Source organism: Lissotriton helveticus, chromosome 2_1 (assembly GCF_964261635.1).
Source record: "Lissotriton helveticus chromosome 2_1, aLisHel1.1, whole genome shotgun sequence".
NCBI lineage: Eukaryota > Metazoa > Chordata > Amphibia > Caudata > Salamandridae > Lissotriton > Lissotriton helveticus.
Window position 1 is genome coordinate 2,009,925,671 of NC_136059.1, and position 25,109 is coordinate 2,009,950,779.

A 25,109-nucleotide genomic window follows, 5' to 3' on the forward strand; every position below is an offset into this window, starting at 1 on the left:
AATGGTGGCCGGAGTCTTTGGGTGCCTGTCCGGATCCTACATCCTCAGCTAAAAACCTGGGGGTCATGATCGATCCTATCCTTAGCATGTGCCAACAGGTCAACAGGACTGTATCGACCTGCTGGGGGATCATCCACATCCTTAGGAAAATCAGGCACTACCTGTCCTTACAGGCAAGAAAGCAACTGGCTGTTGCCCTGCTGGGCTCGCGTCTGGACTATTGCAATGCGCTGTATGCTGGACTTAACAAGTGCCAGCTGCAGCGCTTGCAGGTGGTTCAGAACGCAGCGGCCAGATTTGTTCTCGATCTACCCCAACGTGCCTCTGCCACCGCGGCTCGGAAGCAGCTGCACTGGCTCCCCGTTGCGGACCGCATCCTTTTCAAGTCTATGTGCATGGTCTATAAGGCCTTAGCTAAAACCAGCCCCACTGGGATTGGATGCATCCTGTCCCGTTATAATCCCGGTAGGAACCTTCGTTCCTCTAACAGACTCCTCCTCTCCGTTCCTCGTGTCCGGAAGACCAGATGGGGTGGCAAGGCCTTTTCCAATCTGGCCCCTAAATGGTGGAATGCTCTCCCTCTTGAGGTAAGGTCTCTCCCCACTCTTCAAGCCTTTAGATCTGCCCTAAAGACTCATCTCTTTGTGCGTGCCTACCTGTAGCAGTGCTGTTGTAATTTGCTGATCTTTTTGGATAGGCGCCTTGACACCTTCGGGTTGAGTACGCGCAATACAAATTGCTTAATAAATAAATAAGGGACGGGGGCCACGCCACCCCCTCTGTCAAATATTTAATAATAAAAAAAACGAGGCAATGCCCCGGACCGATAAAGGCCTCAGTTGGGGGACCACGTGGCCCCCTCGTGAAAAAAAAATGGAAAAGGCTGGCTAGGCCCTGGGTGATGGGGTTCCCAAGGCCCCAAAAATATTAAGAGAAGGGGGCACACAGCTTCCGTTCTAACAAAAACAAACAAAAAATGTCATTTCACCAGAGGCCTCGCCCCCGTACCACTCTGCAAACACACCTACTGGCATGTTCTAATTTGGGGATTAAGTCCCCTTGAATTCGGAGGGACCCTCAGGGCCAACTAGCCCATCAGGTACCTCCAGTAAGCCCCTCACAGTGGGATTGCTAAGAGGTGGACCGAGGCCATGCCCCTTTCTATACCACTCTGCAAACGGCCCTCTTGTAGCACTGCTGGTGGGGCGATAAGGTCCTCTTGTGTCCTGAGGACCTCAGGACTAAAGTGAACGAGCAGCGGTGTGCCAGGTGGTGCGTTTGCAGAGGGTGTAAAAAGAAGGCGTAGCCTCAGACTACTCTCAGCAATCCAGCTGTGTGGGGCTTACTGGAGGTAGCAGGAGGGCTAGTTGGCCTCCAGGGACCCTCATAAGCAAGGGGACTTCACCTCTCAACCAATAGCATGCCAGGAGGCGCGTTTGCATAGTGGTGGACAAAGGGGGCATGTTGTGTGTCCACTTTGTCAGCTATCCCACTGTGTGGGTTTTAGTGGAGGTAACAGGTAGGCTAGTTGGCCCCTAAGGACCCCCACCAACGAATTGGACTTTACTCCCCATGCAAGAGTGCTCCAGGGAGCGCGTTTGCAGAGTGGTGGGGAAAGTGGGCGTGGCCTACTATGAGAACTTAGCAATGCTCCTCTGTGGGACTTACTGGAGCTAATAGGAGGGGGCCAACTACCTCTCCTGTTACCTCCACTAAGTCTCACACAGTGGGATTGCTAAGAGGTTTTTTAGTCAACGCCCCCCTCTTTTTCCAACACTCTGCAAATAAGTCTCCTGGCACAGTACTGGTTGGGGGATAAAGTCCACTTTACTCCTGAGGGACTTTGGGAGCCAAGAAGCCCTCCCGGTACCTCCTGTAAGTCCTACACAGCAGAATTCCTGAACGCTGGTTGGAGGCTAATCCCCCTTTCTCCACCACTCTGCAAACGTGACTACCAGTTAAAAAAGCATTTGTAATGTAATAGGTCTCGCATTTGCAAGAGTTAGAGCTATTGGCATTTTAAATCTAAAAGTTTTTTACTAATGTTTTTTGGAGTGGAGTGGATGTACTTTGTGTGTAGTGGAATTATGTGTTATGTTGTGCAGTGAAATTATGTGGATAGAAAGTATGTGGAATTTAGTGTATAGGAATTATGGAGAGTGGGATTATGTGTTATGGAGAGTAATTATGTGGTATGGTACACTGTGTTGTGGAGTGGTAACCTCAGGTTTACTCTTCCTCGTATCCATAGAAGCTAAATTATGAACTCTATGAGACAAAAAAGAAGGAATAAGTGAGGAGCCCTTCTGAGGTATGAGCAGGGCCACTAGAATTATGTGACTGTTTGGCTGCACCGAATTTCGCACAATTATACATTTTTCGCATTAGCCACATAATCCATCATCTGCTGCCTAATCTGCAGATTTGAACAAAAAAGCCTTTTTTCTTGCTCAAACATTACCAAAAATGCAGCGACAAGTATAACAGTATGGTGGAAGGCCCTTTGCAAACTTAGAATGGTCACCTGTTACTTATTGCTAAATGTGGGTGTTAAATTGGTACTTGCTTCTTTCTGCACCTCTCTTGCCTCTTTCTGCAGATCTCTTTCCTCTTTAAGCACCTAGGTTGCCTCTTTCTGCACCTCACTTGCCTTTTCCTGTATCCCTCTTGGCTCTTTCTGCACCCCTGTTCCCTCTTTCTGCACCTCTCCTGTCTGTTTCTGCATCTTTCTTGCCTCTTTCTACACTTCTCTTGCCTCTTTCTACACCTCTGTTGTTTCTTTCTGCACTTCTCTTCCTCCTTCTGCACTGCTCCTGCCTCTTTCTGTACCCCTCTTGCCTCATACGCAGAGGATCCCTGATAAAATTACAAAAGCAACATGATGGTATCCCACTCTTTTCCTATTTTAAACCATCATGGTGGGCCAGGGCCTAGAGAGTCGGCACAAGCAGCATTTGGGAAGACTGAGCCATTTTAAGGCCCAGGGCTCCCACCACACTGGATTGGGTACAGCCAGGCCTGGGCTCCTAACGCTATTTTCTTTTTGACCGGGGTGGCCTGGGTGAGAAAGGATTCTCAAATGAATATTAAAAAAGCAGCCTTGCCACTTTATTATTGAAGCAGCAATGGCTCTAGTTGAGAATTCACTGCTCCTTCCCGGGAGTGAATCATAATGCTCTGCTTGGGAATTTTTTTAAAACAATTTTGCTTAAGGTGCACCAAGAAGGGGCAGTGGCACCACCTATACTTTTAAACATGCTGTAGGAGGTTGACAGAAGCACAGCAAAGTTTAAAAAGAACACCTAGGGCCTTATTACGACTACGGCGGTCATCACAGAGGCGGTCTAATGACCACCGCACTGTGGGACTTCCGGCAGTATTACAAATGTGGGGGTCGGACCGCCACTGGACCATTGCAACCACCGGGGATTTGTGATCCCGCTGTAGTGGAGCAGCAGTCTGAGGCAGCAGTATGCTGGTAGTGCTATTAGGAGTTGCTTCAGCCAAGCATATTAGGAGTTGCCTCAGCGCCCTCCTTTTCATGGCAGTAAGCCCGCCATGCAAAGGGTAGTGGTGAGAAGGGGGCCTCCACAGGGCACATGGTGTGCCCCCCTGTTTGTATGCACCCCCTGTTCCTGCATAGCATGGACTGCACAGTCCATGCCGTTCAGAAACGCGCTTTGTCACTCCCATTGCGATGCCTTTCTAAGGCTCAAATATGAGCCTTAGAAACACACCACTGTGGCACCGCCAAAGCACCACCAGCCAGAATAGGATTAAGCTCCTAATCTGGCGGGCGGTGCGCGGACGACTTTGATAGTGTTGCAGCATAGCAATAGTAATCAAGCCCTTTGCCTCCGTTTTCTTCAGCCAGAGTGCAGGCAACTCTTGTGGTTGGTTCTTTGGCTGAGTTTTGTGGTCTGAAGTTTGTTAAATTAAGACTCAAACACACTTTCATGGTTGTTTGGAATAAAATAGCTTTATTTTGAACTTTGTTTGGTAAAATATTTGTAATGCATTTTCCTTTGTGTACTTAAAAGACATATGGCTATTGATAAATTATTGTGTTAAGTTGTAGACAAAATGCAATAGCAGTTCCTGCAAAATATTAGTTTTTGCAGGAACAGCTTGCTCTTGCAAAATTATTGGGTTGAATTTTTGACAAAGTCAATATGTTTGTTTTGTATAGGTTGATGTGCTAACCTCATGCTAACGCCAATAGTCCTGCCTTTCCTATTTTAGTGTGCAAATTCTTTGACAAAGCCAGTAAGTCTGTGTTAGACCTGGCAGCCTCGGGTGGTCTTCCCCCACCTTTTGCCTGCCTCCCTCTATTTTTCTTACCTTGTTTTTGCTGGCTTTAGGACTCTGTGCACTTTACCATTGCTAACCAGTGCTACAGTGCTTGTGCTCTCTCCCCTAAACATAATATTGGTTCATCTCCAATTGGCATATTTCATGTTCTTGTAAGTCTCTTGTAAAGGGTACTACATGCCCAGTGCCTGCAAATTATATGCTACTAGTGGGCCTGCATCACTGATTGCGCCACCCACATAAGTAGCCCCTTAACCATGTCTCAGGCCTGTCATTGCAGAGCCTGTGTGTGCAGTTTCACAAGGCCATGTTTTCCTAGCAAGTAAACACTCTTCTCAGGCCTAAACCTTCTCTTTTGATAGTATAAGTCACCCCTAAGGTAGGACCTGTGTAACCCACAGGGTAGGGCGTTTTTCACAGCTGCAAGACCTATCTCTCCCATAAGATAACATTGGGAATACCTTATTAAATCTTTTAAGTGTAACTCCCAATTGTGAAGAGATGACGTTTCAGGTATAGTATCACTGAACTCACAATTTAAAATCGCAACGCATGGCGAAGTTGGATTTTAATTTCCAATTTAGCAAATGCCCTTTTAGAAAGTTGGCATTTACTTGCTTTCGCCATTTGGTGCTGTCTGCCTGTCTCTGGAATACATGTCTGGTGTGTGTGACAGCTGGCTTCCTACACTCCCTCTAGACATACACACTAAAAGGAAGGGTATGTGTGCCTGAGTGGTCATCTGCACACAGAAGGGCCATCCTGAGCAGAATGGGAGGGAGGAGCTGATACTTACACCGGAAAGGGCTGTGTCCTGTCCCCACACAAGGGATTGATTACCATGCTGTAGTGTGCCAGGAGCCAGGGGAGGAAGGGAGAATGTCTGTGCACTTCAAAGTTTTTTTTTAAGTCCTCCTCACTTCAAAGGCACCACTGGGTATAAGTACTGAACCACTTGCGGTACCAAATCAGTACACTTCTGGACCTGTGATCACTATATTCTGCTCAGAGACTGCAACTCTGCTGTGACTTCTGTTTGCCGAACTCTTGCCTTGCTGTGTTACACTGCTGCTCTCTCTCTGCCTGGGTGAGAAGGACTGGACCTGCATCGCTTTAACCCTGAGTGACTCCATGGGCTTGCTGGATTGCCTCCTGTTGCCTAATGTCTCAGGGACACAAATGACTTAGAACCCTCTTGTTCTAACCCTTAGGCTCATCTGCTTGTGAGTCTTCCCTGCCAAGTGGTGCCGCCCCAGTCATGAACCCTTGGAAATGGATCTAGGGGCTTGCTCCAGTGAAACCGACGCATCCTCTGTTTCAAGAGCAGAATCAATGCATTTCCGCTGTTGCTGGAAACGGACAGGCACATCCCATTCAGAACAACCACTTTGGAATCGATGCATCACCGCCACTGCGTGGAGAAGATCAATGCATCGCCTCTACAGAGTGAAGAAACCTGGTGCACTGAATTCTCAACGGCTGCACTTCAGAAACGATACTCCACTCATGGAATCGACACATTGCCACAATTGCATGGAGAAATTCGGCACAACACCTCAACTATGTGTGTATCAACAACACATCTTGATGCTGCGAGCAGGGTCAAGGTACTCTTGCTCCTGTGTCCGGCCCACGCTCCATTGCGGTCGGCCTGAACTCTTGACTTTGTCCCGGCGCTGTGTGACCAATTAACCCTTCAGGCACTACTTGCTTCCAATTGCTATATTTTGCATTTAATCTTTAACAATTCATATCTCGACTTCTACTGGATGGATTTTCATTGTTTTCGTCTTGTGTCATTTATAAAAATCATATATTTTTTTTTTTACCTGGTATGGAGTCTGGTGTGTTTTCACTGTGTTGTTGTATGAAGTGTGGCACAAATACTTTACACATTGCCTTTTAATTTAAGCCTGACTGCTCTTTGTCAATCTACAAGAGGTTGAGCACAGCATAATTTAGGTTGTGTTGTGACCTACCCTGACGTAGATTGTGGTTCCAGCCTGACAGGGTGCATTCCTCTGCCAACCAGAAACCCCAATTTCTAACAGTCTGCATACTTATTGGTGACATTTTGACAAAGTCGGTAGGTCTACTTTATATGTGTTGATGTACTCGTCTACCGATGAAGCCAATAAGCCTGCCGTCTATCCATATATATTTTAAAGAGGGTGTTGAACAAACACTGATGGTTAGTGTTGGGCAGATACAGACATCCACCAATTTGCCATACTAAGAATGCCACTCATTAGCAGATATCCCTCTCTGAAAAACTGTGAATAATGCCCTAAATTTGTCAAATGTGCAGGATTTAGTTAGGTATGACTCCATTTGTCGCCATGTGTGATTAGATGTAGTCATCAATAGTCATACCTAACCAAGCTCTGTGCATTGAAAAAATATAACTTGAAATGATGCGATCGAACTTTCTTGTTGAAGATATAAGTCTGACTGTTGAGTGTAATATTGCCTTAAAGTGGCCAGTAAATCCAACCTTGCCTTCCCATTGAAGAAAGTGTCAAATTTGCTCCCTAGCCAATACAGTTTTTCATCCTAAATAAGCCAACCTATCCTTGGAAAGAGGTCTCGGAAGGAGGAGCTGTTTAACTTTGAATTACCAATATTTACAAGTGTAAAACCACAAAACTAATATCATCAGTAACAGCTGTTGCATTTTAACTCTCTTCCTCCTCAACCCTTCTCTTTCGTCCTTCAAGATTTATGTAAAACCACACATTTTCTGTTTGTGTAAAAATTAGGAATTATTCTGTTGTTGCCCAGTACCGTGCTATAACATTTCAAAATCATATAACTTGTGTTATTATGAAACTGTGCAACATTGTTTTCAAATCTCGAGTGCCCTAATACTGTCCTTTGTGATGGGGCGCTATATAAAACTGTTAAATAAAATAAATAAATAAAAGCTGAACTAAAATGAACCAGTTTTAGGTTCCAGAGAAACTAAAGTTGGCCAAAATGAGGGGATAAAGCCTCAGCTTTGGGTTGCAATGAACTTTGATACTTGGTCATGATGGCATGCAGCAATTCAAAACTGCTCTAAATCTGCTTCAGAAGACATTGTCAGAATTTAGGTGAAGCCGTAGTGGCTGTAGCAGGATTGTACAGTGAATAGATTTCAGATATCACTTTAAAGAGGTCCTTACACATAATGGTAGAGTAAAAGCTGAATAATTCTTACAAGTTCTGAAATTCTAAAGTCAGCAGCCTTTCACCTTTGGGTGATCATGATTCACAACGTAGCCATTTAAGAGATGAATTTGCAATTTGGCGAGTAGGAGGTAAGGCAAGAACCATGTATTCATTTTTTTTTTATGTTTAACCACATCGCTGCGGCGGCTATTCCGCCGCAGTGCTAAGGAGCGGCCGCGCGGCAGGCGCATGCTGGTGACGGAACCGCTCCGTCACCAGCCGCGGTTAGGCTGTGCTCATGACGGAGCGGTTCCGTCATGGCCTCGCCCGCTCAATGGAACGCCCAGCGCAGGCGCGGAATCCGCGCCGCGCAGGCGCAGCGAGCGGGCCATGACGGAACCGCTCCGTCATCAGCACAGCGCCACCGCAGCTGATGACGGAGTGGTTCCATCATCAGCACCGGAAGGGTTCATGGAACTACTGTCAAGAGTAAAGTCCAACCTGTCACCAAAAGTATCTAAAATCATTTCAAGGTCCATAGAATTGGCTGCTGGGTTTGGATTGAGGCAGTGTGATTTCCGTTGGCTACAAAGTAATAGCACTCACTCTAGTCGCCTGACTCTCTCTCCTTAATAACTGTATCCATCTGGTATCCGTTCCATCCTGAAAATGTGTTGTTCAGCATGAGCTCTTTTAACTCACTGCAGCCATGTGGAGTATAGTGGTAAGCAAGAAGCCACCTTATACCTCCTGCAACTCGTCTGCCATCCTGCAAAGACATCTTTCAATACATTCTAATCCACCTTCGGTTTGTTATGGCTAGTTGATTCTCTTCCAGGTCTTACATGGTGGCCATGACACTAGAAAGTGATAAGGAAACAGGCTAAACTATTCTTGATCCATAAATCTGCCTCTGTGTGTTCTAATAATATGTATAGTTACTGTTTTACTCGTTGTTCTTGATCGTATTGATATTGTGTTCATTGCAAAAGGGCCATTGGGTTTACTTTATGTTTTGGTAAATCCTACAGTGTCCCTGCAGTAATTTCTCTAAAAGTTAAGCAGATAATAAAGCGAAGTCAGAGCCGATTCTGAAGGCATGTGGGAAGAGTCTTTACTTCAAGACAGAGAATAGCAATGATCCAAATTGTTTTCCCCGACCAGAACTGTCGAGAAACAATTTATTTTTTAATCGTTTATATTTCTCTACTAAGCAATATTTGATACAGTAGTACGCCTGTCATTTTAAATGATTCAAGACAGCTTTCACCAAACTGCAGCAAAGTTCCTGGGGTGACTTTTGTGGTGCCTGAGGCATAGACAATGCTCTACAATGACTAAATGTATGTCTTCTGGCACGACATCACCACACACGAGATTACAAGCAAGTCAACAACCTCGTCACATATTTGATGAAAGGAGCCCTTGGGTTTCTTTTTTTTTTAATTAATTTTTTTATATAAAGTATATACAAGAAACATAAAGCTGGTAAATGGGTTAACCACCTTTGGCATAGTCACAGTAGTACAGTACATGTTGTGTGGTTCTCCCCTTGCTGGCTCGATTTTGGTAGAGGAGTAGGAATAAGTAGGAAAAGTATAGGAAAGTTAGAAATAAACGAGAGCAAGAGGATAGAACGGCAAGAATAGGTATATACCATCCTGACTTAACAAAAGAGAAGCTCTTAGTATCCGACATGCCCGTTGCTTATTATTCCCCACCTAGCGAGGTAGGTATGACCTTGTGCCCTACAGCAAGAGTTTTCGGGTCGGTTTCTTATGTGGGCTCGTACGAGTCAAAGGCCTTGTCCATAGCTTCCCATAGCCCCCTTGATGATGCTTTCCAGGGAGGGTACTGCAGCGCCAAGCGGTCCGCTCCTCTGAGATGGATCCGGTTCCCTGCATGAAGAATTAATGCGTTCAAGAACCCATAAAGAGCAGGCTGGTGCATGTTGTGAGCTACTGGTCACTAGACCGGAGGCATAAGAGCAATTGTAAAAGAACCCCTGGAAGCTTGCATGAGTGCGAGCAAGGACACAAGTTTGTGCACTAATAGTGTCTTTCAATTTGTTAGGTTTTTATTTTTTAGTAAAAGTAAGTTTTTATAATATATTGTATAAAAAAGCATATCTGTGCAGAAAAAAGATGCACATTATTGAAAAAGTACTGTACTAAACATTTATCATTGATTGTAATACAGCGAAAAGCGATTTTTGTTGCTTAGCTCAGCTGTCAAAGAAAAGTATTAAAAACAGAAGCAAATGTGTTTTTATTCTCAGAAAACATTCTCTCAAGTCCTTGGCCCTTTTACTCCAATAAAGCGATTGGCATTATAAGACTGATACCCTTGAGGGCAGATTTATCAACAATTTGCACCAGTGCAAAGTTACAGAAAGTGGCGCAAATTGCTAAAAACTGTTGATGAAGCATCCACAGTGTAAAACATTTTTGCAGTGGAAAGTAGCCCTACATATAATGCAAATAGCGTTTTGTGCTACTGTGCCTCCATGTAATGTGCATTAAGGATGCTTCCAATGCATGGTATCTCGGTGTTCTCACGCTACCACCCATGGTTTCTGACACAAAACCCATTCAACAAACAATCGTAGATGTGGGGTTTTCACGAAAATATAACACCTTCTCAAGGCAGGTGTCACCAAGAACCAATATGTTTATTTCTCCTAATGTTTCACAGATTGGATGTTGGCTGATCAGTACAGCACACATACCATGTGGGAAAAGTGTATAAGTTGGTGTAGGAATAGTATTTTGTACTGGAATGGTGCCTTAGCTGGACAAAACCTATGCTACACATGGCACACACACATTTGCACTGTGGGGCAAAAGTGGTGCTAGGCAGCCTGTTTGTGGTCAGTGTTGGGGAAAAGGGCGACAGCACCATGTCTTAGAAGATATAGCTTGGCAATGTTCTCTCCCACTAGCTCAATCCAGTGCAGCGACTTTGCCGCTCTGCGCTGTGTGATTGTTCAGTAACTATGCCCTTCGTGTCCATCATACAGTGTGCGGTACACTAGCCAGGCCCCAGTCAGTCTTATTCCGTATGTACTAATTCTTCTGCGAATAAGTCACCGAAGTAAATACAAATCAAACCACTAAGCATATGGTAGAAGAATCAGCAGAGAAGGCAAGCACATGCACCAGCCTGGGTAGCATTCTGTAATCCACTCAGACTTGGCTCCTGTGGGTCATGCGTCATTAGCGCTGCTCAGTCAGATCAAGCTCTTTAAATAAACAGCTGTCAGTGTTTTAACTTAGTGCGCACAGTGGCTGGGGGTTGCCAATAATCTAATCTTTCGTGTTTCTCTTATTTAGATGCGCATTGGTTTGCATTCCGGGTCTGTCTTCGCTGGAGTCGTTGGCGTGCAAATGCCACGTTATTGTCTCTTTGGGAACAACGTCACATTGGCCAACAAATTTGAGTCTTGCAGCGTCCCCCGGAAGATAAACGTCAGTCCAACGACTTACAGGTACCGCCACAGCGTTATGCATGAGGCAGAATGTGACAGTACGAGGCATGCTTTTGCAAAGCAACCCGAGAACGGGTTGAGGTGGGTTATGTATGTACTGTGCCTTTCGTTTCAAGTACCGGGTGGTATAGCATTAGCAGTTCTGAAAGCACACTTACTGCAGTCACTGTTTACTTGCGCCACCCTCTGAGAAATCGAAGGATAAACCCTGACTGAAATCCATTGACTGCCTAACGAGCATCTGTGTTTTTACAGAACCTCATTTGGTGAGTTGTTCAGCGCACACTTGCATTGCCAGCTGCCTTGAAAGGTTCCAACACTACATATGTGTGTAAAGGTTGCATGTGAGTAGATGCAGATGTCAAATTAGAAAATGCAAATAAAAAAACATATATATATATATATATATATATATATATATATATATATATATATATATATATATATATATATATATATATATATATATATATATTAATTTATTTATCGAGAGCAATAGATGAGTCAGTGTCACGTTTAGACAATACGCATTTTTTTCTCTTAAAGTACCATTTGTTTGTTTTCTTTTCTGTATTCATTTGGTGTTTGCAATGCTTCCTTAGATTATAGCAGTAGTAACAGTCCTGTAAGGCCATGGTTTCATGTGTCAGTCACTGGGCGCAGGCAGAGTATGTGCCAAAAGAGTGCTGGGTTGTAAAGATTTTCATTTAAGCTATTTCATAACTATTTTAATAATCCTGGTCTTTTTGGTGGTCAGTGTTAGAATCATAGATTCCAATAGATTGGTGTGATTGTTGATGTACTAAACAACATACCTGATCAAGATTACTTTTGTATGGCAATAAACTGCATGCTGTCCGTGGTGTTTTTTCATTGTGTTTGCGGTTTGATGGTTGCCGTTCATATTCAAATGTGATAATATGCCTTATACTGGATCATGCTTCTTGGTTTAATGACAAAAAGCCTCACAAGTGGTCAATGTCAAATTTAACAATTCTGTGAAAATATTTTTGGGAAGACTTAGCAACTTACGTGACAGTCATTTGTAGCCATCGTGTTTGTGGCTGATGGTTTACTTGATTGTCATGTACTGGGAAATAATTGAAATAATGTAAAGTATGGCATAATTTAATGAGGTCTGTGCATGATGTAATAAAACACAAATGGAAGCATGGAACATTAGGTAAGCTTTGCATTCAAATGGTTTTGTGTGTATGATGAATGCAAGGCTAGGATCTTAGTAGGTCAGGAAAAGTACAACTGAATAATTTGGTAACAGTTTTACCAGGAGATCTCTTGGGAGGGTGTATAGTGTAAGGTTGCTTCCAGAGTTGGATGGACAGTCTTTCAGCTACAATTACCTAGTGCATGTAAGCAAAGCTGATAAACTGTGTCATTTGCTAAAATCTTTACATTGTAACTTCACACTTATCCTAATCGTAGTTATTGAGAGAGAGGTGGAGGACGGAAGTATAGCTGTAGTGTATCAGTATTTCTTGATTTAGCCCATGCTACACCATGTTCTTTCACAGAGTTACTGGAAAGGTTTCTAGTAGCAGAAGAAGGCCGGTAATCTCAGCCAAACGATAATGCATTGCACATGAGTGTTATTTCTAATTCCCTATCACTGTTGACAATATTTAATGACCATAGCACCAGGTTTACCTTCTACTCTAATAGCTTTTTTGGCTTGCCAACAATTTAGTGCTGGTTGTGATTGTTCTGTAATAGGGCACACTGTGTTCAAGTCATTGGGGGAAAAGGACTCTCAGATGAATGATGCAGAAAAGACAGTCACATTGAAAACACGTAAAACAAATAGCAGCAGGTGATGACAAGTCATTTTAATGCTACAAATATTGCAGTTTTCCCCGCGTTGTACCTTTTTGCCTAAGGTACACAATAACATTTCACGATAGAATTTCACCCTTGCAGGCGGGTGCAGTGAGTGATTGCGCCTGCCTGTAAGAGGATGTCTACGGGGTCCATAGGACCCCTTTTCCTCCCTCCAGAGGGCTGTTATTGGGTGCGTACTGACAGTGTGCCAGATTTTAGGTGGTGCACTGTCAGTGCGCCTTCTAACATCTTCTTTGCATCTCCATCCGCGTCTATATTACAGCGTGAAGAACTGTAATCTTCATTCTCAGGGGTCTCACTAATACAAAAGAAGAATCTGACACAGAAGCTGGAATATAAAGAGAACATTTTTATTAAACTCAAATGAGTGAGACTACGTCACACAGAAGCCTTAGCAACTGAATGAGGCAGTCTAAAGAGTACAAAACACAGAGGCCTTTTATATGCTTAGGGTTACAAACTGTTAGAAAGGCGATCCTGGGGGAGGCAGAAGATGTCTGACTGACCACCCCTAGGTCCACCCCTCCGTCGAGAAGTAGCCGAGCGTTATCGAGAGGCCTCCTGGATGAGGGTCCTCTCCTAGGATCGTACAGCAGGGTAACCACCACACTACAAACGGACACCACACAAGAGGTTAAGTTCTTAGGCTTTATCAAGAATAAAGGTTGCTGGGTCTTAGCGGTATATACAGGCAGATCGAGGGATCTGTAGAGTCTCGTAAAAGGGACAGGGTAGCGGGACAGTCTCGGTATGGATACAGGAAGGGAGACCCTGCGCACAGCTCTCAATCCTCGAGCCGGGGGTTCCGAGAGGTCGAGCCGCGGCAGCGCCAGCAGGACTCGACAGGTGGTCTTAACGGAGAGGAGGCCGCGGCAGCGCCAGCAGGCTCTCAAGATGGTTCAGCCGCGGCAGCGCCAGCAGGCTCTCAAGATGGTTCAGCCGCGGCAGCGCCAGCAGGCTCTCAAGACGGTTCAGCCGCGGCAGCGCCAGCAGGCTCTCAAGATGGTTCAGCGGCGGCAGCGCCAGCAGGCTCTCCAGATGGTTCAGCCGCGGCAGCGCCAGCAGGCTCTCAAGATGGTGCAGCAAAGGTGGGCCGCGGCAGCGCCAGCAGGCTCTCAGGGTCTCTTCAGGTTACAGGCAATGAGTTCTTCTGGTGTTGGCCGTGACAGCGTCAGCAGGGCTTCCAGTCCAGGATACAACTGGCGTCCTAATCCAGGGCTGGCCCAGATATAGGACTGGAGTCCTTTGATGTCTGGACCCTCGCGCCTGGGGGTCAGAGGGGCCGGGATGATGGTGTCCAGACACCCAGAAGGGGGGTGGGGCCAGCGCCCAGGGAGGCCGGAGGGCGATCGAAGCCAGGCGTTCGGGGACGGCTGGAGGGCCATCGAAACTCCCTTTTCTCCGGGATCTGGCGAGAGGCCACTCGACCACCTGGGTGGATCTTGGTGCCTCGATGTCTGGGCTTCCCTGGGGCCTGGGCCGGGGCCGAGGCCACGTGGTCGTGACGTGGTGGGCCCAACATGGAGTCGGGCGCGGCCTCGTGCTTAGGTCGTGAGGGGCCCATGATGGAGCCAGGCCGGTAGTGGGGGTCCGGGATGGTGACCGGACCAACAATGTTGGGACGTGCAGTGTCGGGCAAAAGGGCTGCCCGATGCTGGGTGGAGGGCCGATGTCGTCCTGGGCCTGCCATGCGGGAGGGGTAGGACCACGCCATGAGGCCGGGTCCAACACGCATCCCCCCCAGCTGAAGGCAGGGGAGAGTCACCCATCTTCTTGGGGATTCTCCTCGCCGAGGCGGAAGAATCGACACAGGCCGTCAGCATTGGCGTGGTCGTTGCCGGGGCGATGCTCCACAGTGAAGTCCATCCCTTGCAGGGAGATGGACCATCGCAACAGTTTCGGGTTTTCTCCCCGCATCTGCATCAACCACCGCAGGGGCCGGTGGTCGGTCTGGACCGGGAAGTGGGTGCCGAAGAGGTAGGGTCGGAGCTTCTTTAGTGCCCACACGACCGCGAAGGCTTCCCACTCGATGGTGCTCCAGCGCTGTTCTCTGGCCAGCAGCCGCCGGCTGATGAAGGCAACGGGAAGGTAGATTCCCTCAGGGTTCACTTGTGAGAGGACCGCCCCAATGCCGTGCTCCGAGGCGTCGGTTTGGACCACAAACTCTCGGCTGTAGTCGGGGGCCTGGAGCACAGGGGCGGTGCACATGGCAGTCTTTAGAGCCTCGAAGGCTGTTTGGCCCTCTGGGGTCCAGCGCACCTCTTGGGGTAGCCTCTTGGAGGTCAGTTCTGTGAGGGGCCCCACAATGCTTCCATAGTCTTTTATGAAGCGCCGATAGTATCCTGTGAGCCCCAGGAAGGCTCGGACATCCGTTTGGGTGATCGGGGGCTCCCAGGCCCGGATGGCGTCAACCTTTGGCTGGAGGGGAGCCACCAGGCCGCTCCCCACTTGGTGTCCCAGATACGTCACGGACCCTTGGCCGATCTGGCACTTGCTGGCCTTTATTGTTAGTCCGGCCCGTCGGAGGGCCGACAGGACCTCCCGGAGGTGGGTCAGGTGCTCACCCCAGTGGCGGCTGTACACCGCAATGTCGTCGAGATAGGCGGCACTGAATTCTTCTAGTCCGGCCAGTACCCGGTTCACGAGTCTCTGGAAGGTGGCCGATGCGTTTTTCATGCCGAAGGGCATCACTTTGAAGTGGTAGTGGCCATCAGGGGTCGAGAAGGCCGATCGCTCTTGTGCTCCAGGGGTGAGGCCGATCTGCCAATACCCCGCCGTGAGGTCGAAGATGCTGAGATATTTGGCGGCCCCCAGGCGATCGATCATTTCTTCCGCCCGGGGGGATGGGATGAGCGTCGGTCCGGGTGACTGCATTCAGCCCCCGGTAGTCAACACAGAACCGGAGCTCCGGGGATGTGCCAGGGACGGTGGCTTTGGGGACCAGGACAACCGGACTGGCCCAGGGACTGTCGGAGGGTTCGACTACCCCCAGAGCTAGCATCTTGGCCACTTCGGATTGAATGCAGGCCCGAACTCGGTCGGGCACTCGAAAAGCTCGGTGTCTTACAGGCGGGTTGTCTCCGGTGTCCACATCGTGGACACACCACCGGGTGACTCCAGGGGTGAGGGAAAACAGGTCTGCAAATTGCCCCAGCAGCTCCCGGCAGTCTTGGTGCTGTTCTGGGGTCAGGGTAGAGGAGAGCGTGACCCCTTCGACGGAGCCGTCCTTCTCGGTGATGCTCATGAGATCTGGTACGGGTTCGGAGTCGTCTTCAGCTCCGTCATCGGTCGCTAGCAGCAGACTTAGTTCCGTGCGGGCGAAGTGTGGCTTGAGCCAGTTAGCGTGCAGAACCCGGAGGGGGTTCCGGGGGGATTCCAGGTCCACCAGGTAAGTGACGGGGCTCGTGCGCTCCACCACTTTGAAGGGCCCCGTCCATTTGTCCTGGAGGGCGCAAGGTTCAACCGGGGACATGACCCAGACTTGCTGGCCTGGCTCGAATTCGATGGATGAGGCATTCTGGTCATACCAGCGTTTCATTTCCTCCTGACTGGCCACGAGGTTGGCCTCGGCAAGTTCCTGGAACTTCCGAGTCTGGTTGCGGAGTGTCAGGAGGTACTGGTAGACATCTGGTGGGGCACCTCGGACAGCCGTCTCCCAGCCTTCTTTGACCAGGCTGAGGGGGCCTTGGACCGGGTGCCCATAGAATAGTTCGAAGGGGCTGAACCCCAGGGACTTCTGGGGTATCTCTCGATACGCAAACAGGAGGCAGGGCAGCAGGACGTCCCATCTGCGTTGTAGGGGCTCGTCTAAGCCTTGGATCATCCCCTTCAGTGTTCGGTTAAACAGTTCTACAAGTCCATTTCCTTGGGGGTGATACGGGGTGGTGAACTTATATGTGACCCCGCACTGTTGCCACAGGGATCGCATATGCTTGGAGATAAAGTTTGTACCCCGATCACTCACGACTTCTCGGGGGAAGCCGACTCTGGAGAAGATCCCCATCAGTGCTCGGCCTACTAAGGGGGCCGTGATGGTCCGGAGGGGGATGGCCTCAGGATAGCGGGTGGCATGGTCCACCAGAACGAGGATGAAGCGGTGCCCCTGAGAGGTGCGGGGGTCCAAGGGTCCCACAATGTCGATCCCCACTCTCTCGAAGGGGGTGGTGACCACAGGAAAGGGCTGGAGTGGGGCCTTGACTTTTCCCCCGCTCTTCCCGCTGGCTTGACACGTCGGACAGGATCGGCAGTGGTTGTGCACATCGTTGCGCATCTTCGGCCAGTAGAAATGGGTCACCAGGCGGCTGTAAGTTTTATCCTGCCCCAGGTGCCCGGCGAGGGGCACGTCGTGTGCCAAGTTCAAGAGGAAGTCTCTGAAACGGAGGGGAACGACCAGTACTCGGCTGGCCCCCTAGTTCGGCAACTTTCTGCTCGCTGTAGAGAAGGTCGTGGTCCCAATAGACCCAGTGGGACCCCGAGGGGCGGCTTGAGTGGCAGCTTGTTGTCGGATCCCCTCGAGGGAGGGACAGGTTTTCTGTTCCTGCCGGAATTGTTCGCGGGTGGGGCCACCTTCTTGGCGCCATTGAGCTAGTTCTGGAAGGTGGCCGAGCTCGGTGAGGTCTTCATGGTTGGGCCCCTGGGGGCCAGGTTCAAGGTCGGCGTCCTCGGGGACGGCGGGCGGTGGCAGTGCGGGCCACTCTGGTTCCTCGGTCGGAGAATCCTCCGGTGGGGCGAAGGCTCGGGCGGACATGGAGCGGGTGGTCGCACAGACCCACTCTGGAAGGCCTAGCATCCCCAGATGCTCTCTCCGCTCGACGCTGGCCCAGGGGGAACTTTCCAGGTCGTTCGCGAGGAGGCAGTCCACGGGGGCATCGTCCCGGACGGTCACCTTCAGTATACCCGACACCCGTCCCCATTCGAAGGGGATGCGGGCCATCTGGCACAAACTCTCGGAGTTGTCCGCCGTCCGCACCGGGCACATGATATTGGGGAGAACTTGCTCTGGGGTCACCAAGTGGCGTCGGACCGCTGTTACGCTGGCTCCAGTGTCTCGGAGGGCTTCGGCCCGGCGGCCGTTGATGGTGACCCATTGGCGATATTTCTGGGTGTTGCCTGGAATCGGTTCTCGGGGGACCATGTCTCGATCACCCAGGCATGCCAAGATCATGGCGGCGGGCTCCCACTCGGCCTGTTCGTGGTCGTTGTCGTCTTCCTCGCCTCTTTCTTCCCCCAGGGCGGCGGCCGCGATCTGGCGGTTGGGAGGACCGGTGGTGCCGGGTCGCTGGTTCATCGGGCAGAGGGGGTCATTCGCGTAGTGACCCTGTCGCTGGCATCTGTGGCACGTCACATTCGGGCGGGGCCCGGGTCGGGCTAGGGGAACCCCCTTCGGCCCAGGGCTGGTGAAGTGGAGGTAGGGGAGGACCCCGTGGGGGTGTCTCGTCCCCTGCTCCGGCCTCCTCCGCCGCCCCAGGGTCAGTGGATCCCGGGGATCCCCGCCATAGTCTCCCATCGGACTCCGGGGGACTCGGGTGCTCACCCATCTATCCGCCTCGATAGCGAGTTTCCGGGGCTCAGTCAGTTTGCTGTCGAGGAGGTGCTGCCGGAGTTCGATGAAGCAGATGTTGGACAAATGTTCCCATATAATGAGGTCGACCAACTGCTGGTAGGTGGTGACCTTGCTGCCTTTGATCCACCCCTCGAAGGCTCTGCTGTAAAAGTTCACGTATTCCACCCAAGTGGTACCGGGGATTTTTTTACAGTCTCGGAATCGCTGCCGGTACATCTCGGGGGTGAGTCCATAGCGAGTGAGGAGAGCGGTTTTCATGTGCTCGTACGAGGTCATCTCGGCGTCGGGGAGCTCTAGGAGGGCGTCTCTCCCCTCATTGACGAACTTCCCCCACAGGCCGGCGCCCCAGTCCTTGAGGGGTACTCGATGGGCGGTCATGGCGACCTCGTAGGCTTTGAACCACTGTTGGATGTCGTCGTTCTTGTAATATTCCTTGACGACATCCTTGGGTATGTGCACCTTTGTGTCCAAGGGCGGGGGCGAGGTCTTGCCCCCGGAGTCGTTGGCATCATTCGTTTTGGCCTTGAGTTCTAGTTCTTTTAGGCCGCGCTCATGCTCGAGCATGAGTCTCTTTTCATCGAGGTCTCTTTGTCTTCTCTTCTTTCCCAGGTCTCCTTCTAGCCGTCGTTGCTCGAGTGCGATTTTCCTTTCCTCCAGCTGTAGTTCTCCATCCAGCCGGAGTCGGGCGAGCTCCAACTCGTGGAGCCGGTTCCTCTCTCGCTCTCGGGCATCTTCGTGGGGGCTCGTGCCTGGATTGGCGGGTCTCTCCCCCGCTGGGGTCGTGTCGGTCTCCAGGCGTCCGCTCGGGCCCGGGTTGTCTTCATTCCGGGGTGGTGTATCATCGGTGTTCACCCATGCTTGTAGGGCTGATTTAAAGTCTTCCTTGGTGCTTAGCCCAGTGGTAGCGATGCCCAGATCTTTGCAGAATTGTTTTAATTCTTTGTGACTGTAATCTTCCATTTTTTCTTTCTGGAATTCCGTAGTCGGTCTTGTCTCTTGCGTAGTCATGGTCGTAGTGTGTTTTTCTTGGTAGCGAGTGAATCCTTTGTACGATCTGCGTCGGCTCGGATCCCGTCGCTTGCCACCAATGTTAGAAAGGCGATCCTGGGGGAGGCAGAAGATGTCTGAATGACCACCCCTAGGTCCACCCCTCTGTCGAGAAGTAGCCGAGCGTTATCGAGAGGCCTCCTGGGTGAGGGTCTTCTCCTAGGATCGTACAGCAGGGTAACCACCACACTACAAACGGACACCACACAAGAGGTTAAGTTCTTAGGCTTTATCAAGAATAAAAGTTGCTGGGTCTCAGCGGTATATACAGGCAGATCGAGGGATCTGTAGAGTCTCGTAAAAGGGACAGGGTAGCGGGACAGTCTCGGTATGGATACAGGAAGGGAGACCCTGCGTACAGCTCTCAATCCTCGAGCCGGGGGTTCCGAGAGGTCGAGCCGCGGCAGCGCCAGCAGGACTCGACAGGTGGTCTTAACGGAGAGGAGGCCGCGGCAGCACCAGCAGGCTCTCAAGATGGTTCAGCCGCGGCAGCGCCAGCAGGCTCTCAAGATGGTTCAGCCACGGCAGCGCCAGCAGGCTCTCAAGACGGTTCAGCCGCGGCAGCGCCAGCAGGCTCTCAAGATGGTTCAGCCGCGGCAGCGCCAGCAGGCTCTCCAGATGGTTCAGCCGCAGCAGCGCCAGCAGGCTCTCAAGATGGTGCAGCAAAGGTGGGCCGCGGCAGCGCCAGCAGGCTCTCAGGGTCTCTTCAGGTTACAGGCAATGAGTTCTTCTGGTGTTGGCCGTGACAGCGTCAGCAGGGCTCCCAGTCCAGGATACAACTGGCGTCCTAATCCAGGGCTGGCCCAGATATAGGACTGGAGTCCTTTGATGTGGAGTAGTGTGGCTCACTGGTTAGAGGCGGCAGACCCGAGAGCAGAGGACGGCCCGGGACCAGGGTTCGATTCCCGACGCGGCAGGTTTCTGGACCAGGGTCAGCGGACTCGATAATTCTCTCGCCTCGGTGCCCACTCTGATCAGCGATCACACTCGGCAACTCTGGGCACTAGCTTGCCTCATCTTCACTAACGGCCCCACCAGACCGCCGGGGATGCCTGGTCTCACCCTGGAGATACCCATTAAGGGTCCATCTCTCAGGGAAGCCAGGAAGGGTTTCGCAGCGGTCGAAGCGCGGAGGTACCCCTTCGGGAGTGATTCCAGCGCTATATAAGCACATAATTAATGTCCGGACCCTCGCGCCTGGGGGTCAGAGGGGCGGGGATGATGGTGTCCAGACACCCAGCAGGGGGGTGGGGCCAGCGCCCAGGGAGGCCGGAGGGCGATCAAAGCCAGGCGTCCGGGGACGGCTGGAGGGCCATCGAAACTCCCTTTTCTCCGGGATCTGGCGAGTGGCCACTCGACCACCTGGGTGGATCTTGGTGCCTCGATGTCTGGGCTTCGCTGGGGCCTGGGCCGGGGCCGAGGCCACGTGGTCGTGACGTGGTGGGCCCAAGATGGAGTCGGGCGCGGCCTCGTGCTTAGGTCGTGAGGCGCCCATGATGGAGCCAGGCCGGTAGTGGGGGTCCGGGATGGTGACCGGACCAACAATGTTGGGACGTGCAGTGTCAGGCAAAAGGGCTGCCTGATGCTGGGTGGAGGGCCGCTGTCGTCCTGGGCCCGCCATGCGGGAGGGGTAGGACCACGCCATGAGGTCCAACACAAACTCAGCATAAAAGAAAAGGGCAGTCCTAGCTACTGCAAGCATGCAAAATACCTAATATGGACATACAAGATCTGCAAAATATTAGCCAATAGGAGAACATTCAAAAAAGCATCATATAACCAGAACGTCCCCCTTACGTCGTGTTTCTGCCCAACCCACAAGTAAATTAATTACAGCACCTATAGGTCAATCAGTAATGGCAGGACATGTCTGTATGCAGTTAGGCCAGCTGGTGTCTGAGATTGATTTCAAAGCAAGGACAGAGGGGGTTTTCAACACGTTGCAGTCCAAAGGGCAGAGACACTTCATGAATAGAGCAGCCTGTGTAAAGGCAACACAAATTGATGACAAATGTAAGATGGAGTCAAAATTAAAGAACCTCAGACCCTCCTTTTGCCATTACACAGGCAAATCCTAAAATTATTTTGCAAACATGTTCAGGGCTCCTAACACCCATTCTATGCAGTCGCACGGGAAATACCCAGAGTCCGTCGAAGCCTCTCTGGCAGGCTTCTATTGTCCATCAAATCTGCTTCTGTTGTTTTCTTCCGCATGGGCCTCTTCATTCAGGCCTTTCATGAAAATGGTGCTACTCAGTATCCGTTGGAGTGCCTTCCTGGTAAACACTCACAGCTCACTTGAAAGTCTCAATGTCTCAATGCAGTGCACCAATATATTTCCTGTGCTGCAGGCACTACAGATATTGTGCTCTTCGTTAGTCATGGGCACAGATCATCTCAGGCAGACCCAAGTACTATTAATCGGGAAAGAGCAACAGACTGTCACTCTCAGCAACACTTTCAGGCTCCAACACTCTCTATTCAGTGTCAGAGGATGCTCAGGCTGCTCTTTCATTTAATCATAGGTACCACAATGTAGTGCCTTTTGCCAATCCTGGATCCTCCGGTGCACTGCACTTCCGTTGGAGCAAAGAAAAGGGGGTGTGTGGCCAAAACTCAGGCCAAAGGGCTCAAGGGACTGCACACTGTCAGAGGTTACCAGCACATGACATGGTGCTCTTTTGCACTGAAACTCTCGTTCTGTGGCAAAACCAGCTCCTCCTTCTTTTCTAATGTTCAACGCCTTCTGATGAAGCAAGCACAATACTTTGGAGATACCATTGATGGCACGCTGGCGATCGCTGTCTGGGTGCTGGGACTTTTCATCTGTTAGCTGTCACTGATGGGTTTGTGGGTGAGTTCCGCAGGTTAATATGACTTAATCCCGCAGAACCTAGTGACGTAGGAAATGTGACACAGTTGTTAGTTTCCTTCAATTAAGTACAAAACCAGTTCATTGTATAACAAGGGGACTGCAAGCAAGTGGCCTGCAATCTTTAAAGGAGTGGCCATACGTCATGGGACATTTCTGGTCTAGAATACACTGTCATTCTCAAAGGCAATACAAAGACAAAGGCAGTAGGCAAAACAGTGCCTCTAGCCTCTTTAATTGGGTTTCCATGTGAGAGCATATCCTCTTCCATCTAAGGGTAGATAGCGACATGGGAATTCTATCTGAATGGATGTCCTCACACATGGTGGCATTGTCTAATGGGGCAAACACATTTTTTTTCTCTCAATGATTACATATAGGTGTTCCCTAATTCCTTATCTACAACACCTCAAAAGAGAAATCGCATAATACATATTATCAGGGACATGTAGATACCTCCCTTTAATAATTGTGCATCAGGTGGACTATGCAATACAAAAGCGAATGATCAAAATGTGGAAACAAAAGAAAAGAACTAGAGAGTCCTGGTATTTCCATGATTTGGAACACATCTAATCCACCAAAAATTAAAGCAGCAGAAAAAAGGAACTAAAAACCAAATTAGAATAGGCATTGAATGTGTCATATTAAAAAAACCATAAGGTGTCTCCTATTGAGGTGGAAAACTCATCTTACTATAGTATTGAGTCAGTTAACCAGTCCATCACTACCCTGACAGTCTGACTGGAAAACATCAGAGTAGGCCTAAAGAAAATTCTTGAAAACCAGTCTGGTCATACAAAAGGGAATTATACATAATATGGGTGTCTCTGGTACATTACTGCAATCTGGAAGTGTGAACCTGAACAATACAAAAATAATAAAAAGGCTAACTGGTGAAAGGAATATGGAAAAGAGAAATGGGACTAGGACACAGCTAAAAACCCCAATAGCTAGCCACAATGCGACATCGGTCAGGGGAGAAGTAACAAAAGAAAAATCTATAGGAAGAACAAGGAATTACTTGGGTGAACAAAAATCAAAAATAGTTCTCAAATTTTAACTCTACCACTGGCCGCTAAACCATATACGGTAACCTCAGCTAATGTTCCAGTTCTTTCTTCAGGGAAAAATGATGCCTTGTTTCCTTTATGGTACAAAGCCATACACTACTTAGGAAGCAGAACAAAACTGTCTAATGTAATATAGAAATTAGGTCACCATGTACAAGAGTCACAAATCTATAATTTATCCTTACGTCCAATCAGGATACATAAATTTAGGGCTTCCTGTTCCTTGAGGGAAGGGGGGCAGTAGCGTGACTAACAGCAGGTGACACACTTTGATCCTGTATATCTCTTTTATTTTACTTCAATACTATATAGCCAAATTTGACATACACTGGTGAAGTGTTGTCTGTCTTGTTCACAGCACGAAAAATCATATCTGTGAAATTTAGTATCAGCGCAAATTCACCCAACTGTTGTGCAGCGATATACATCGTCATGTAGAACCCTTCACAACACAGGTGAACTTGTAATAGTATCTAAAGCAGCAACATAAAACAAAAACCTGCATAAAATAAAAAAAAACACATATGCCAAGCCATCAGATATACGCGCTGTATATCAAGCACAAAAAGCATAGACAAAGTACAATAGCATATGTAAATAAGCGGTAACACACAACACCATTGCATGCACTTTATGCACTGTGAACCTGCAGCCCAAAACAGAATATTCAGGCCTGCTTAATTTGTCAGGCTTAAAATCCTCACCCTCCTTTTGACAGCAGATCACCAGTTAGTGGAGATTTGGCTGTCAAACACAACTTACTGTGTCACTTCTGACACACAGGACTGTCGCTTCTGACACACAGGACCAGCAGGAACAATTCATAAAAGGATAAAATGCAAAAATATGTAAAACGCACAAACATTTCTTTTCAAAAGAAGTCATAATAAAAAAAAAACATCTTTTTCAACATATTGCTGACACTGCACATAACACACAAAATATCAACTGTAACCAACCATCTTTTGAAAACATGCTAAACCACCTTAATTGTGACGTCCCAAAAACTCTTTCACAGACACTCTGCGTGTCCCGTGCGCCAACACCCTTTGAGGCCCTGCTTTTCCAAGCAATGATTTCTCAATCTGTTTACACTTATTCCTATCCTACTTCACTGACCCTAAGGTCAAAATCTGCCTTGCGGGCTCCTCGGCCCTCTATCTCTTCCTCACTCTAAGGCTGAAAAAGACAAAAAACCTTCCCAACTCTTTCTAACCTGCAATAACCAACCCTATTTAAAAACACATGATATATATATTACTCCTGTTAGGGGCTACAATTTATTTCTATACTTAGATTATTAAAACAGTTACTGTGAATAATTCGCAAAACATAATAACACACATACCAGTTTTTAGAACAAATGCTTGTTTGCAATGGTACTCATTTCATCAACCTTAAATGGATGAAGGTCTCAGTTAGGTCCTGCAAAAGTTAAAACCTTCCACCCTGATATTAAACTCAAACCTCTGCACCAGGCACATTGGCTCACTGAGCCATTTAAAAGCAAACCCAAATGGGAACAACCTGCACATTTGTATTATACCTAAATGTATGCATTTACTGAAGCCTAAAGCACTTTAAAGCTATTGTAAATGGCAAAAATGCCCAAATTTTACCCAAATTCGACTTTGATATTTGGGGCACTTAAAAATAAAGATCCACAATTGCATTACTTATTAATCATCTTCAGAGTGTTCTATACAAATTGCAGAGATTGGACATTAGACATATCTCATGCAAATCCTG

General features: G+C 48.8%; 1 protein-coding gene across 3 annotated transcripts in view; it reads left to right on the forward strand.

Annotated features, from left to right (window-relative positions):
- The window catches only part of GUCY1A1 (guanylate cyclase 1 soluble subunit alpha 1), a 548,740-nt gene that overhangs the window by 438,098 nt on the left and 85,533 nt on the right, over positions 1 to 25,109 (forward strand). For all 3 annotated transcript variants that reach the window (XM_078676973.1, XM_078676975.1, XM_078676974.1), the window contains exon 8: positions 10,794 to 10,948. In XM_078676973.1, the coding sequence (XP_078533099.1) occupies positions 10,794 to 10,948 (155 nt within the window). The remainder of the gene's footprint in view (positions 1 to 10,793; positions 10,949 to 25,109) is intronic.